General features: G+C 35.8%; 1 protein-coding gene and 1 pseudogene across 1 annotated transcript; both read left to right on the top strand.

Moving 5' to 3' along the window:
- The first annotated feature begins 8,708 nt into the window (after positions 1–8,708).
- Positions 8,709–10,906, top strand: LOC114732320 (L-type lectin-domain containing receptor kinase V.9-like). Its single transcript, XM_028919614.1, has one exon. It carries the CDS (start codon positions 8,709–8,711, stop codon positions 10,740–10,742), a length of 2,034 nt encoding a protein of 677 aa, XP_028775447.1. The 3' UTR covers positions 10,743–10,906.
- Positions 10,907–12,175: 1,269 nt separating this feature from the next.
- LOC114732324 (L-type lectin-domain containing receptor kinase V.9-like) lies at positions 12,176–14,405 on the top strand (annotated as a pseudogene).
- The last annotated feature ends 238 nt before the right edge of the window (positions 14,406–14,643 follow it).

The following is a 14,643-nucleotide window of genomic DNA, read 5'->3' as shown; positions in this document are numbered from 1 at the left end:
GGTGGGACCGATGCTAGTTTTACGGAATTGCTTAAATTGCTGAATGATATTCTTCCCAAAGGGAATTCACTTCCGAAACGAATGTATGAGGCAAAAAAGATTTTGTATCTGATGGGTTTGGAATATGAGAAGATACATGCGTGTCCTAATGACTGCATATTATTCAGAAATGATTATGAAGGGTTGAATAAGTACCCTAAATGTGGGACTTCAAGATACAAAATGAAGAAAGATGATGGTGATTATAATGAGATGACTAAAGGTTTTCCTTTGAAGGTTCCGTGGTATCTTCCAATAATACTATGATTCAATCGTCTATTTGCTAATGCCACAGATGCAAAGAACTTGAGATGGCATTTCGATAAGAAAATATGTGATGGAAAGCTTCGTCACCCGGCAGATTCTCCTCAATGGAAAACAATAGATCAAAAATTTTCTCAATTTGGTGGCGAGCCAAGAAACCTTCGGCTAGGGCTTTGTATGGACAGAATTAACCCATGTGGTAATCTTAGTAGCACACACAGTGCTTGGCCAGTACTCCTCGTAATTTACAACTTGCCTCCTTAGTTATGTATGAAAAGAAAGTATATCATGCTATCTTTGATGATCTCGGGGCCAAAACAGCCGGGAAATAATATCGATGTGTATTTGGCACCTTTGGTTGAGGATCTGAAGAAATTATGGGAGGAATGTTGATGTGTTTGATGCATATAAACAAGAGACCTTCAATTTACGTGCCATGATTTTTACTACGATAAATGACTTTCCGACATATGAAAATTTGTCAGGATACAGTGTTAAGGGGCATAAAGCATGCCCAATATGCGAAGAAGGCACCCACTATATGCAACTTAAACATGGCAGGAAGATGGTATACCTTGGTCACAGAAGGTTTCTTAGTCAGTATCACCCTTACCGTAGATTGAAAAAGGCATTTAATGGCTCATAAGAATATGAAATGGTTCCAAGACCATTAACTGGAGAAGAAGTTTATCAGCGGGTAGAGGGAATTAATGTAGTCTTTGGTAAGAAGAAGAAGAAGACTGCCGGAGAGAGGAATATATGAAAAAAAAGATCTATCTTTTTTTTATCTTCCATATTGGCAAAGTCTTGATGTGAGGCATAGTCTAGATGTGATGTATGTGGAGAAGAATGTGTGTAAGAGCCTTGTTGGTACACTTTTGCATATAAGTGGAAAGACTAAGGATGAAATCAATACAAGACGAGACTTAGTTGAAATTGGAATAAGAAATGTCCTCCATCCACAAGAAAGAGGTGGTAAGAGGGCTTATTTATGTCCAGCTGTGCACACATTATCAAAAGAAGAGAAAAGAAGTTTCTGTAGTTTTGTCAATAGTATTAAGATGCCACAAGGTTATTCTTCTAATTTAAGCAAACTTGTTTCAATGCGAGATTTGAAGATAACAGGAATGAAGTCTCATGATTGTTATGTGTTGATGCAACAATTACTTCCACTTGCTATTCAAGGCATTATGAAAACCGATGTCAAAAATACTATTACAAGACTTTGTATGTTTTTTAGTACCATTTACAGCAAAGTCATTGATCCTGCTAAGTTGGATGAATTAGAAAATGAAGGTTATGTTATCCTCTCTCAATTGGAAATGTATTTTCCTCGATTATTTTTTGATATTATGGTCCACTTGATAGCTCATCTTGTGCGAGAGATAAGACTTTATGGCCCTATGTGTTTAAGATGGATGTACCCTTTTGAGAGATACATGAAAATCCTAAAAAGGTACTCTAAGAATCCTTATCGGCCTGAGGCATCAATTGTTGAGAGATATGTAGTTGAGGAGGTAGTTGAGTTTTGTAACGCATATCTTGATAGGGTAAAAGAAGTTGGTCTTCCTCAATCTTGACATGATCAGGAGAGAAGAAGCAAGGGAACACGAGGTGTCATAGTGAGGTCTATATCAAGAGAAATTGTAATGCAGGCACATCTATACATTTTAAACAACACGGATGAAGTTTTGCCTTACTTGAATGCTCACAAGAATATGCTGAAGAACTTGAATCCAAAAAAGAACGATATGCACCTAGCTAATGAACATAATAAGTCATTTGCAGAGTGGTTCAAGCGAGAAGTGTTAAAAGATAGCAATCATTCTAAGACAATACGGAGGCTAGCTGCAGGGCCTTCTTTTGAGGTTTTGTGTTGGGGTGGATATGATATAAATGGTTTTTTTTTTTACACAAAAACCCAATACGATAAGAGTACCATGCAGAATATTGGGGTGACGGTAGTAGCGGAAGCTATGCATTTTGCTAGTTCTAAAGACAGAAACCCAATGTTGGCGGCAATGTCCTATTATGGAATAATAGAAGAGATATGGGAGGTTAGTTATACCAAGTTTAAAGTTCCCATCTTCAAATGTAAGTGGGTTAATCGTAATGCTGTGCAAGTAGATGAAGAATTGGGATTTGTTTCGGTCGATCTTGAGAGGTTTGGATATGGAGACGAGCCATTTATTTTGGCAAGTCAAGCAAAACAAGTGTTCTTTATTCCCGATCTAGCAAAAAAGAAATTGTCTATCGTGCTTCAAGGTAAAAGGCAAGGAGTTAGTGGATATGATGGTGACTTAGAGCTTAATCTTGATGAAACCCCACCTTTCACAGCTACTCGACCTAAAACAGTTGAATTAGATTTGGTAGATGATGACTATGCTGTTAGAGATGATCATTGTGAAGGAATTTGGGAGGATAATCCTTGTAAGGCTTAAATGAATTATTTGATGTTTTTTTTTGCTAAATATACTTAATAATGTTTTATATTAACTTGATATTTCTTATTCATACATTTATTAATTCGTAGTTCCTTAAACAGGAAATGGACGGATCCAGTCAATAGGGTTCTGGTGACGACAACTCTTTTACTAGCTGGAGAAAGGGTAGAGGGCCAACCTATATGAGGCATTTAGCTTTACGTGATGAGACCACACAGCCTATGAGGATTACAGTGGAGTTTGATGATGATTTGAAGCCTATAGAAAAGGCTGGGGCTCAATTTACTAGTTATGTGAGTTATGTCGCGTGCAGTAAGATTAGCATTGACATTCCTAGTTGGAAGAAGGTAGACAAAGATTTGAAGCAAAACATTTGGGAGGATATATTGGTATCTTATGAATTGTTTTCTCTACTTGTTTCAATTATAATTGCTTATTTACTTTATAACTCTATGCTATTATTATATTGCAACTGACATTTGATATTCCTGTCACTGAGCAAAAGAGAAACCGTCTGTTTAAGCAACTTGATGAACGGTGGAGGGATTTTAAGGCCACGCTTACAAAATATTATATTCATGGAAAAAGAAAGGGTGAGCATCCTTAGGAACAATATTCATTTATTAGTGATGAGGCATGGGAGAGTTTTGTGAAGCAACGTAAAGACCCTGCATTTCAGGTTTGGTTTCTTCAAACTTAATTTTTAATTAGGTCATATTTTATTTAACTAAACTAACTTTGTCGAATTTGTTTCATTGTCATAGGCATTGAGTCAGAAGAACAAACAAATTTCTGAGCAGAATGCGTACTCACATACCATGTCTCGTGTAGGGTATGGTGGGTTGGAAAAAAGTATGATGGAGGAACGAATGAAGAATGCACAGATGGCTGCTGCTTCAGATCCTACTGGCTACATTCCACCCATTGAGCATCCTTCTTGCCAAGAAAAATGAAAGGCGGTGAGGATTAAAAAGGGTCAATACATTACTCTATAGTCTGCTACTGTTGCTGAGAGATTTGTAAGTAATATTTAAGAATTATGCTTCATTAATCGCTTTTTTCAATTATCTTAAATTAAATTTGTTGCTTTAATGTTACAGGATACACTTGAGGAGCAATTATCCCAAGGTACATTCATCTCTCAAGGACGGATGGATATCTTGGCCACTGCTATTAGAAAGGCTGACCATCCCGGCAGAGTCAAAGGGACCCTTAAAGGGATTGGTATTAAAGAATTTTTTTGGCTCTGCTTCACAAAGAAGCACTAGATCATCCTCCGCTAACATGGTATCTAAAGAGGAGCTCGACCAACGACTACAGGAAGAAACAGAGAGAGTTCGAGCTGAACTCAGTCAACAACACATGGCAGAGATGCAAAAGATACGTGACGAATTCGATACCAAGTTTCAATAGATTTTGATGATGATAGGCACGAGCGGATTCTAGATGCCCCGAGTATCTGAACCTTCCTAGGTAATAATCACACATCTTTTCAAATCTTCTAAAGGTTCATTTGATCCATTTAAACTTATTTAATGTGCCTTAACTAATTTCATATTATGTTTCAGGGTTCACCTGTGATAAAAAGCAGGAAGGGCAATAATAATCAGACACAGCAACTGACAGTGTCTGACCCTGACCTTAGCCCTGACCCTGTCGAAAACAATAGGATTCCGTGTACTCTCTATGTGGATTATGAAAATTCACCTGTTCATGTCGCTAGTGGTTGAGCATTCATGGGCACAACGATTCACGGCAACAAAATTCTGAGTGGTCAAGCAAGGGTGACAGTGGAGAGAATTGTTCGTGGTCAGGGGGTACACCAGTGCCCAATCCTACTGATGAGGTTTGACTCTTGGCCCAAGCTAAAGGACATTTCATTTTGTGGCCAAAGAGACTGATTGCAAAGCCAATGGTGAAGAAGGCGGTAGTGAAGAGGGCCATAACGAGCGCATCATCAGATCCTGTACTCTTGCATCTTCTTGGTGATGTTGTGCTTATGTATGCCAGTTTGGAGGTTCTTCATTCCATAGTGCCAAACATAGATAAGCCTGTTACTTTCAAGATGCTGCTGGGGATTGTGGGTTCAGATATAACATACGACTTTACCATTGACAAGAGGGACCTCGTTCAGTTCCTCAACTTTGAGCAGCTTGATATAGTCTTTATGTAGCTCGCTATTTTGTAAGTTACAATATCATTTTCTTATTTCATGTTGTACTTTATGCATGTCCTAATGTTTCTTATTTGAACAATAGGCACTTTAATCAAATCTGTCGAAACGGAGGACTTGAGGGAACATATGGTTTTATGTGTCCTCAAAGGGTGCAAAAAGAGTTTAATACTGTGGAAGCAAGGTCAATCTACATGATGACCACAATGACTCAGACCAGAAAGCCAATATATTTTGTATCTTACGTGGAAGGGTAAGTGTATTACTATATTTGAGATACACAAGTTGTATGTGTCGGATTATACTTAACATGGGTTGTCTTTTGCAGTTATCATTAGACTCTAATTGTTTGTGCTCCTTTTTATAACAAAGTTTATTAGTTCGATTCACTCTGTGGAAGTCCATCCGAAGAAACCAAAGATGTCATCGACACGTTAGTTTATGTTTATATAGTTATTAATTGTGAAGTTTATAAAAACATGCTCTAATATTATTTTCTTTTGTACTATTGATAGGGCTTTTCATGGTTTGAATGTTATGGCGATTAAACAAAATAGACAACTACCAACATGGATTCTTCCAAAGGTATATGTTGTTTTGAACTAACTTTTAAACCTTTTTAGATGAATTAAAGTTAATGCTTATAATCAATAATGTCTAATATTTAATTTTATATTTCATTTTGTTAGTACCGTTGTCAACAAGGACATGTTGAATGTGAATATCATGTTATCCGCTACATGAATGATATCATTGAGACAAGAGCGACTGACAAATTAGATGAGGTAAAGATGAGTTACGTTGCATGACATTCTTCAATTCATTTCACATTTTTGACTAAGTTTACTATGTTATTTTTTATTAACAGGTATTTCAAAATACTGCGCAATGTCTCATGGATGACATCAACTTGATGAGGGACACTTTGTTAACAACATTGGTACAAAATATTGAAACTTAGCTTTCAAATAGTTAGGTCATTTTTCAAAAAATTCATTATTAGATGTTTTCTCTTGGTTCCCTCTTATACATGTTCATGATCTCTATTGTACAGACAGAAGTAGTTACTTCTTTTTCAGAATTGTTGGTCCTAGCCCATAGGTGTTCTTTGGTCTTGACCCCTTAGTTCTATTGGTTTCTCTATTTTTGCTTTGTGTAAAAGAAATTTCAATGCTATATATATTAACTAACTAATTGATCTTGTTCTGCGTATTCTGCACTACCTACATTTATTTGGAACTATAAACTGCAGAGTGGTAAAAATGAAAATCGAGCAAACTTTTTTTTTTTAAAAAGATCTTTTTAACGGCGATTATATAGATAACCGCTGTTAAAACACTTTTCCATGGCGGTTACAAAAAAAAAACCGCCGTGGAAAGTAAACTTTCAACGACAATTTAGTTTAAACCGCCATGGAAAGTCAACTTTCCACGGTGGTTGTTTATTTAACCGCCGTGGAAAATCAATTTTCCACAGCAGTTTTCAACTGCCGTGTTTTCTTTACCTTTCAACGTCGCCTTCAAAACCGCCGTGAAAACCACTATTAACCGCTGTGAAAAGCCTTTTTTCTGGTAGTGTTAAGCTGACATTACTGTATTAAATAGTCTCTACCTTTAATTAGTGGAAGGGACTAGTTTCTCAACACATGACAAACTAATGTTGTTCACATGTAGTATCAAAGAGTGTATCGAATAAAATTGTTTTAATAGAACTTATATATATATATATATATATATATAAGAAGTGGTATTTTTTTCCTCTCTAAAATACATGTATTTGGAGGGTTGGTTTCAAATATTCATCCAAACAGAAATACTTTATAAAAAATTCACGGAAAAATATAATCCAAATAGTACAGAATTGTAAGTAACCAATTGGAAAACAATCAAAGCCTTCTTTAAATCATTATTACTTCAAAAGAAAGCATAAATGTAAAACGTATAAAGTCAAACCTATTATAATTATATTTATAAAATATACTCTATGGCCCTTGCGTATATCTCAACTTCATTCTTGATTCAACAACATATTAAATCCTCATACTTCACTTGCAATCTACATTACATGTGAACAAATGTAAGTAATATAAAACCTCTCTTATATATTATTCATTCTTATTTTGCTAACTGAAGTTATAAGCTAATACATGATTTAACAAAAACTAACCCATGAGACTAGATTATCCCTTTCAAGGTGTGGCCATTGTTGGTCCGATAGTGATTCAAACCAAAACTGTGGTGGTTAAAGGACAGTGTAGCACGCAGAAGGCAAGAGCAAGAAGCCAAAAAAGAAAAATGGTGGATAATGTGACGTGAGAGGTAGATGAAGGAAAAGGGAAATAAAAACCAAGAGGAAGAGGCGGCTTCATGTGTTGGAGCGAAGTAAAAGAAATATGAATCTACATTTAGATTTTTTAAAGTCAAGGTACAAATTTCTTTTAAAAGTTTTCATGTAGGAGTCTTGGACGTCTGAAAATTTTTTTGGATATAAATTTATCCTAAAAATTTAAAATCATAGTAATTTTTTCTCCCTACTGTTAACAAAATTAACGTTAACCGTTAAAATAGTGACATTAACCGTTAACATTTTTAACAGTAAGGGAAAATTGTTATAATTTTAAATTTTTAGAATAAATTTGCATCTAAAAAGACTTTTGGATGGGATAAATTTCCATCTTAACCTGCCCTTTAAGTTATTAAAAATATTTTCTAATGATATTTTGTTTGTTTTATAAAATCAAAACTTAGATGTATTTATTTTAAAAGTGATCTAAGTATTAAAATTTGATTCGATATAGCTAATATCCAAATCATTTCATGGGGTGATTAAAAGTTTTTACTTGTTATTTACTGTAATATTACCACACACATCCAAAACAATTATTTTAGTAAGGTATTTCATTTGATGATGGTTTAAAATTTTTTTAAAATATTTTATTAAAATGTAAAATTAATTTTAAAAAATAAAACCACTTTCAACAATATATTATATATTCTCTATGTATACATGTTCAAGATCATAATTGACTCCCCAGGCCAAGTCTTTTGAGGAAAAAAAATGTTCCCGTATACATGTTACATACCCAATAAAAAAGACATTACGTCATCAAGGAAAAAAGACATTACATTTAATACTGTTATAACTATTAAACAAGACTCATTAGCAATAGAACACGTGAAAAGCACCCAAAACTCATTCTATTTAAATCATCGTAATATGATCTAGACCGTCTAGATTTTTTTAATTTTAATTTTTTTGAAATAATTATTTTAATAAGCATATAATCTAAAATAAAAATAATTTCTCGACTATCACTTTAACAAAAAAAATAATTTTATTTACTTAAAAATAATTAATTAAAAATTTTTATTTGGACCGATCAGATAAGATTTGAGTGGTCATCCGGGTAACCACTTGTTTAGTCTAATCTTTTTTTTTTTTTAAACAGAAGATGTTCTTTTCTTTTTTTAAACGTCAACAAGACATTCTAATACGCAACTTCATGTCGCTATGATCCTTTATTAAATTAATCAATTGAATTAGTCAGACGGAACGGATTGATTTTTATAAGACGCTGATATTGAAGAAGAAATAGCCTATCCATATTCAAGTCAACAGCGAGTCACAGCCATTAAATCCAGTACCCACGTATGACGTATCCACCAAGACTCGGAAATTAATCATTTTTCTTCTTTATTTATTTCTTATGTATGAAAGCTTTTGTTGAAACTAAACGTAGGATCCCTCTCCAGAAAACAGAAACAACCACAGTATTGAGGAAACCGACCATGTCTATCGCCATCTTCATGCTGTGTTTGTACCTGAACATAGCTTATTCCGACAAGAACATGAGTGATGTCGGATTCATGTTTGATGGATTCTTCAAGTTGGGAGGAGCTAGTGATCCGGAGCTCAAAACTTCCAACATGTCAGCACAAGAAATACATGCCGATGGCGGCCTAAGTGAAGCTGGGCAAGTCTTTTACAATCTTCCTCTTCAATTCAAGAATTCCAGTACTACTTCTGCCTTCTCTTTCTCCACCACTTTCATCTTCGCAGTATTAACCACCGATCCTAGATTTCACGGCCATGGACTTGCCTTCGCTATCTCGCCTACTAGATTTATTCCTGGAGCTCAGCCAAACCAATATCTTGGCCTCTTCAATTCCACCTCCGATGGTCAAAGTTCCAATCATATTGTGGCATTAGAGCTTGACACTGACCAGGACTTTGAGATTAGTGATATTGATGATAACCATCTTGGTATTGATATCAATAGCTTGAAATCCGCCAATCGATCTTCTGCAGGTTACTATACTGATCGTGGTCTTTTCAGAAGGATAGATCTCTCAAGTGGAGAACCGTTTCAGATTTGGGTTGAATATAATAGTACAAATCAGAAACTCAGCGTTACAATTCATCGAATAAACATGCCTAAACCTGAGACCCCTCTTGTCACACTGAAAAGAGATCTTTCTTCTTGTTTCTTTGAGTTTATGTATGTTGGATTCACATCCTCTAGCGGGTCAAATTCATCTCATTATATATTGGGTTGGAGTTTCAGGATGAACGGTCAAGCTCAGGAGATTCATCTTTCTCGCCTTCCTGACATTCCTGGACTTTTAGATCCAAATGACATGGGCGGAGGTGGGAGAGTCCACAAGAAAATATTGATAGCTATATTATCACTAGTGGGTGCGGTTATCTTTCTAATCTTGATCTATGGTGTGGTTATGATTGTAAGGAGAAGAAAATTTATTCAAGTTCTTGAGGATTGGCAAATCTTGTACGGGCCTCATAGGTTCACTTACAAGGACTTATTCATTGCAACAAAAGGGTTTAGAGAGGGTCAACTTCTTGGTAGAGGTGGTTTTGGCAGGGTATACAAAGGAATTCTACCATTTTCCAATGTTCAAATTGCAGTGAAAAGAATTTCTCATGATTCAAAACAAGGGATGAAAGAATTCGTGGCAGAAATCTCAACCATCGGCCGTCTCAGGCATCCAAACTTGGTAAGGCTTCTTGGCTACTGCAGAAAAAGAAAAGAACTATTCTTAGTCTATGACTATATGCCTAACGGAAGTCTAGACAAGTTCCTTTACCGATTGCCAAACAACAGCATACTCAACTGGAAACACAGATTCAAGATCATCAAAGATGTGGCATCTGCACTCTTATATCTTCACCAGCAATGGGTTCAAGTTGTCGTCCACCGAGACATCAAATCAGCCAATGTACTGATTGACAATGACATGAATGCTAGACTTGGAGATTTTGGCCTCGCCAAGCTATGTGACCATGGAAATGATCCTCAAACATCTCATGTTGCAGGAACTCCAGGCTACATAGACCCAGAAATTGTGCATAGTGGAAAATCAAACACACGTACTGACATATATTCATTTGGGGTTTTGCTGTTAGAGATTGGTTGTGGAAGAAAGCCGGTCGAAACTCAAACTTCGCCAGAGAAAGTGTTGTTAATCGAATGGGTTTTGGATTGCTGGGACAAAGGAGACATTTGTGAAGTAGTGGATAGCAGATTGGGGGGTGAATATGTGGTGGATGAAGCTAAATTGGTGCTTACACTTGGCTTGCTTTGTTCACATCCTATTGCTTCAGCTAGGCCTACTATTTCTAGTATTGTGCAATTCTTAGATGGAGATTCTCAGTTGCCTGATAGCTTATTGGATTTAATCAAGTCCAGAAATTTTAGTGGTTGGTCTGGTCAAGCCAGTTCTTCATTATCCTCTAATTTTCCTACTACCCAAACTTCTATTGCTTCTTTGACTTTTACAGAACCATTTGCCTCCTCCGGCCGCTAATACATTAAATATGTGTAAATAAAGAAAATTATAGGTAAGGTCTGTTTTTATCTTTATTTACTTTGACCCTGCCACTATTATTTGTTGAAAAGTCTAAAAGTTCATTCATTGCATGGCTGTTTTCTTTTCTAATTATATTTGATTGATTTGGAAAAACGTATCCTATATAAAGCCAACTAAAATAGGAAAAATGTCAAATTAGATTGGCAAATCCAACAAATCCTACCCAGTAATTAATGATTTAAAACTGTTTTACCCATTAATTAAAAAAGAAACTCACATCTAATCGTGTATTCCTACCCAATAAAAAAACATTACATGTAACACTTAGAAAAATCAAACATGACCCACTAGTAGCCGCACCCACTAATTACCTGCAACACAGGACAACGTTTTCTGCGTAAAAAGAATCTGGGCCGCTTGGTTGCTATTTTTTTAGCCAAGAAACATAGCATATTGTGCTCACCTTAATAAAATATTTATTATTAATATTATACCCTATGGTCTTAATTAATAATTATCTTTTGAGAAAACCAATTTGTAAGTCCTTGTGGTTTATTTCAATTTTAAATCAAATCCTTGTAGTTTTTTTTTTTCCAATTGAGTCCTTATATTTTGATATGTTAAACCTATCCAATCCTAAGGTTAACACTGTTAATTTTAAAGGCGAAATAATTTTAATACTTTACTTTTAATATGTCGATAAGCCATGTAAGTATAATGTTAGCCACATCATCAAAAAGTTAACGGTGTTAACCCTCAGGGAAAGATGGGCTTAACAGAACAAAGTACAAGGACTTGATTCAAAAGAAATGAGCACAATAATTTGATTTAAAATTGAAGTAAATTATTAGGATCTGCGAATCAGTTTTCCCATTATCTCTTTCAAACAAGTATATTCTGTCGTTTCATCATTATTTTCAAATTTAAGATAAAGCAATTATTTAGTTTTACATATTTTGACATTTTGCCTTAACACTTGTAAAGATTTTTAAAAAAAAAAACAGAGAGAGGACAAATAACTTATACGCCGCATATTAATATTAATAATGAGAATGGTAACGAGAGGACAGAACTGTTTGAAAAAAAACTAAATATTAAAAACCGTAGGATATAATACCAATGATAAATATTTCATTACAGGTCAGTGAGCAAAATATATGATGTTGTTTGTTAACGAAAACTCATCCTATCTACACGGAAAACGGTGTCGTGTCGCCGGTGAAGGAGAAGCAGCAGAGGGAAATGGTAAAGGGGAAAAGCCAGGCGCTGTTTGTTTAGTCCACTCCTATTTTGTGGAAATTTTTTGACCTTAAAAAGACATTCACACATGAAACTTCCCGTGGCTATGATCCTTTCCCAAAGGAATCATTTGAATTAGTCAGACGAAACGAGTTGATTTGGAAAAACACTCACATTATGCATTAAGGAAAACAAATAAAGAAACTGACCGTAAGCCCCACGTATGAAAGTTTTAGTTGAAAACCAACATAGGATCCATTCTCCTCAACCTAGAAAACAGAAACTTCCAATCTTAAGAAAACTGACCAATTCTATCACCATGCTCATGCTGTGTTTGTTTCTGAACATGGCTTATTCAGACAAGAACATGAGCACTGTCGGATTCATGTTTGATGAATACTTCAAGTTGGGAGCAGGCAATGATATGCAGCTCAAAAATTCCAACATGTCAGCACAAGGAATGCATGCTGACAGTGGCCTAAGTGAAGCTTGGCAAGTCTTTTACAATCTTCCTCTTCGATTCAAGAATTCCAATACTACTCCTTCTGTCTTCTTTTTCTCCACCAATTTCATTTTTGCAGTAGTAGCCACCGATCTTAAATTTCACGGCCATCGACTCGCCTTCGCTATCTCGCCCACAAGAGGAATTACCGGAGCTCAGCCAAACCAATATCTTGGCCTCTTCAATGCCAACTCCAATGGTGGAAGTTCCAATCATATTATGGCAATAGAGCTTGACACTGACCAAGATTTTTAGTTTGATGATATTGATGATAACCATCTTGGCATTAATGTCAATGGGTTGCACTCTGTCAATCATTTTTCTGCAGGTTACTATACTGATCGTGGTCTTTTCAGAAAGCTAGATCTCTCAAGTGGCAAACCGATGCAGGTTTGGGTTGAATATGATAGTACAGATCAGAAACTCAGCGTCACAATTCATCCAATAAACATGCCTAAACCTATAATGCCTCTCCTCACGCTGAAAGAAGATCTTTCTTCTTATTTGTTTGAGTTAACGTATGTTGGATTCTCATCCTCCAGTGGGTCAAATTCATCTCACTACATATTGGGTTGGAGTTTCAGGATGAACGGTCAAGCTCAGGAGATTCGTCTTTCTCGCCTTCCGGACATTCCTGGACTTCTAGATCCAAATGAAACGGTTGGAAGAGGGAAAGTAGACAAGAAAATGTTGATAGCTATATCATCAACAGTGGGTGCTGTTATCCTTCTACTCTTGATTATCTGTGGTACCATTATGATTGTAAGGAGGAGAAGATTCATTCAAGTTCTTGAAGATTGGCAAATCTTGTATGGGCCTCATAGGTTCACTTACAAGGACTTATTCATTGCAACAAAAGGGTTTAGAGAGGCACAACTTCTTGGCAAGGGTGGTTTTGGCGGAGTATACAGAGGGATTCTGCCATTTTCCAGTGTTCAAATTGCAGTGAAAATAATTTCTCACAATTCAAGACAAGGGATGAGAGAATTCATCACAGAAATCACAACCATCGGCCGTCTCAGGCATCCAAACTTGGTAAGACTTCTTGGCTACTGCAAAAGGAAAAAAGAACTTTTGTTAGTTTATGACTATATGTCTAATGGAAGTCTAGACAAGTTCCTTTACTGCCTTCCCAACAACGACGACAAACTCAGTTGGAAACAAAGATTCAAGATCATCAAAGATGTGGCATCTGCACTCTTATATCTTCACCAGCGGTGGGTTCAAGTTGTTATCCATAGGGTTATCAAACCAGCCAATATACTAATGGACAATGACATGAATGCTAGACTAGGAGATTTTGGTTTCGCCAAGCTATGTGACCATGGAAATGATCCTCAAACATCTCTTGTAGTAGGAACTCCAGGCTATATAGACCCAGAAATTGTGTAGAGTGGAAAATCAAACACATATACCGATATATATTCATTTGGGTTTTATTACTGGAGATTGGTTGTGGAAGAAGGCCGGTTGAAACTCAGATGTTGCCGGAGAAAATTTGCTGATAGAATGGGTTATGGATTGTTGGGATAAAGGAGACATTTGTGAAGCGGTTGATAGCAGATTGGGGGATGCATATGAAGTGGATGAAGCTAAATTGGTTCTCAAACTTGGCTTCTTGTGTTCACATTTTATTGCTTCAGCTAGGCCTACTATTTCTAGTGTGGTGCAATACTTAGGTGGAGATTCTCAGTTGCCTGATAACTTATCGGATTTAATCAAGTCTAGAAATTTAAGTGGCTAGTCCAGTCAAGTATGTTCTTCATCATTCTCTGATTTTCCTACTGGCCACACTTCTATTGCTTTTTTAACTTTGACAGAACCATTTGCCTCCTCTGGACTCTAATACATTGACTATATGTGTAAATCAAGAAAATTAATGTATCTACTTTGCTCGTGCCACTATTATATGTTGAAAAGTCTAGAGTTTATTCAACTTTGAGGGCCCCTTTATTGCATCTAGTTTTCTAATTATATTTTGATTTGGAAAGAAAGGGAAAATCCCCTTTAAAGGCACCCAAAATACAAAAAAAGTAAAACCAGTTAGCAAATTCAACAAAGTATTAATTAATTTATAGATCTAATTCAGGATTTGCGTGCGCAGGGTATTTTGTCATATTTTTTCCCTTTTCCAAGTCACCACTTTGTTTTCTTTAA

This window comes from Neltuma alba, unplaced genomic scaffold (genome assembly GCF_004799145.2).
Source record: "Neltuma alba isolate B1F8T4 unplaced genomic scaffold, ASM479914v2 tig00012902_pilon, whole genome shotgun sequence".
Taxonomy (NCBI): Eukaryota; Viridiplantae; Streptophyta; class Magnoliopsida; order Fabales; family Fabaceae; genus Neltuma; species Neltuma alba.
The sequence above is the reverse complement of the archived record's forward strand: the minus strand, read 5'-3'. Positions and strand labels throughout refer to the sequence as shown.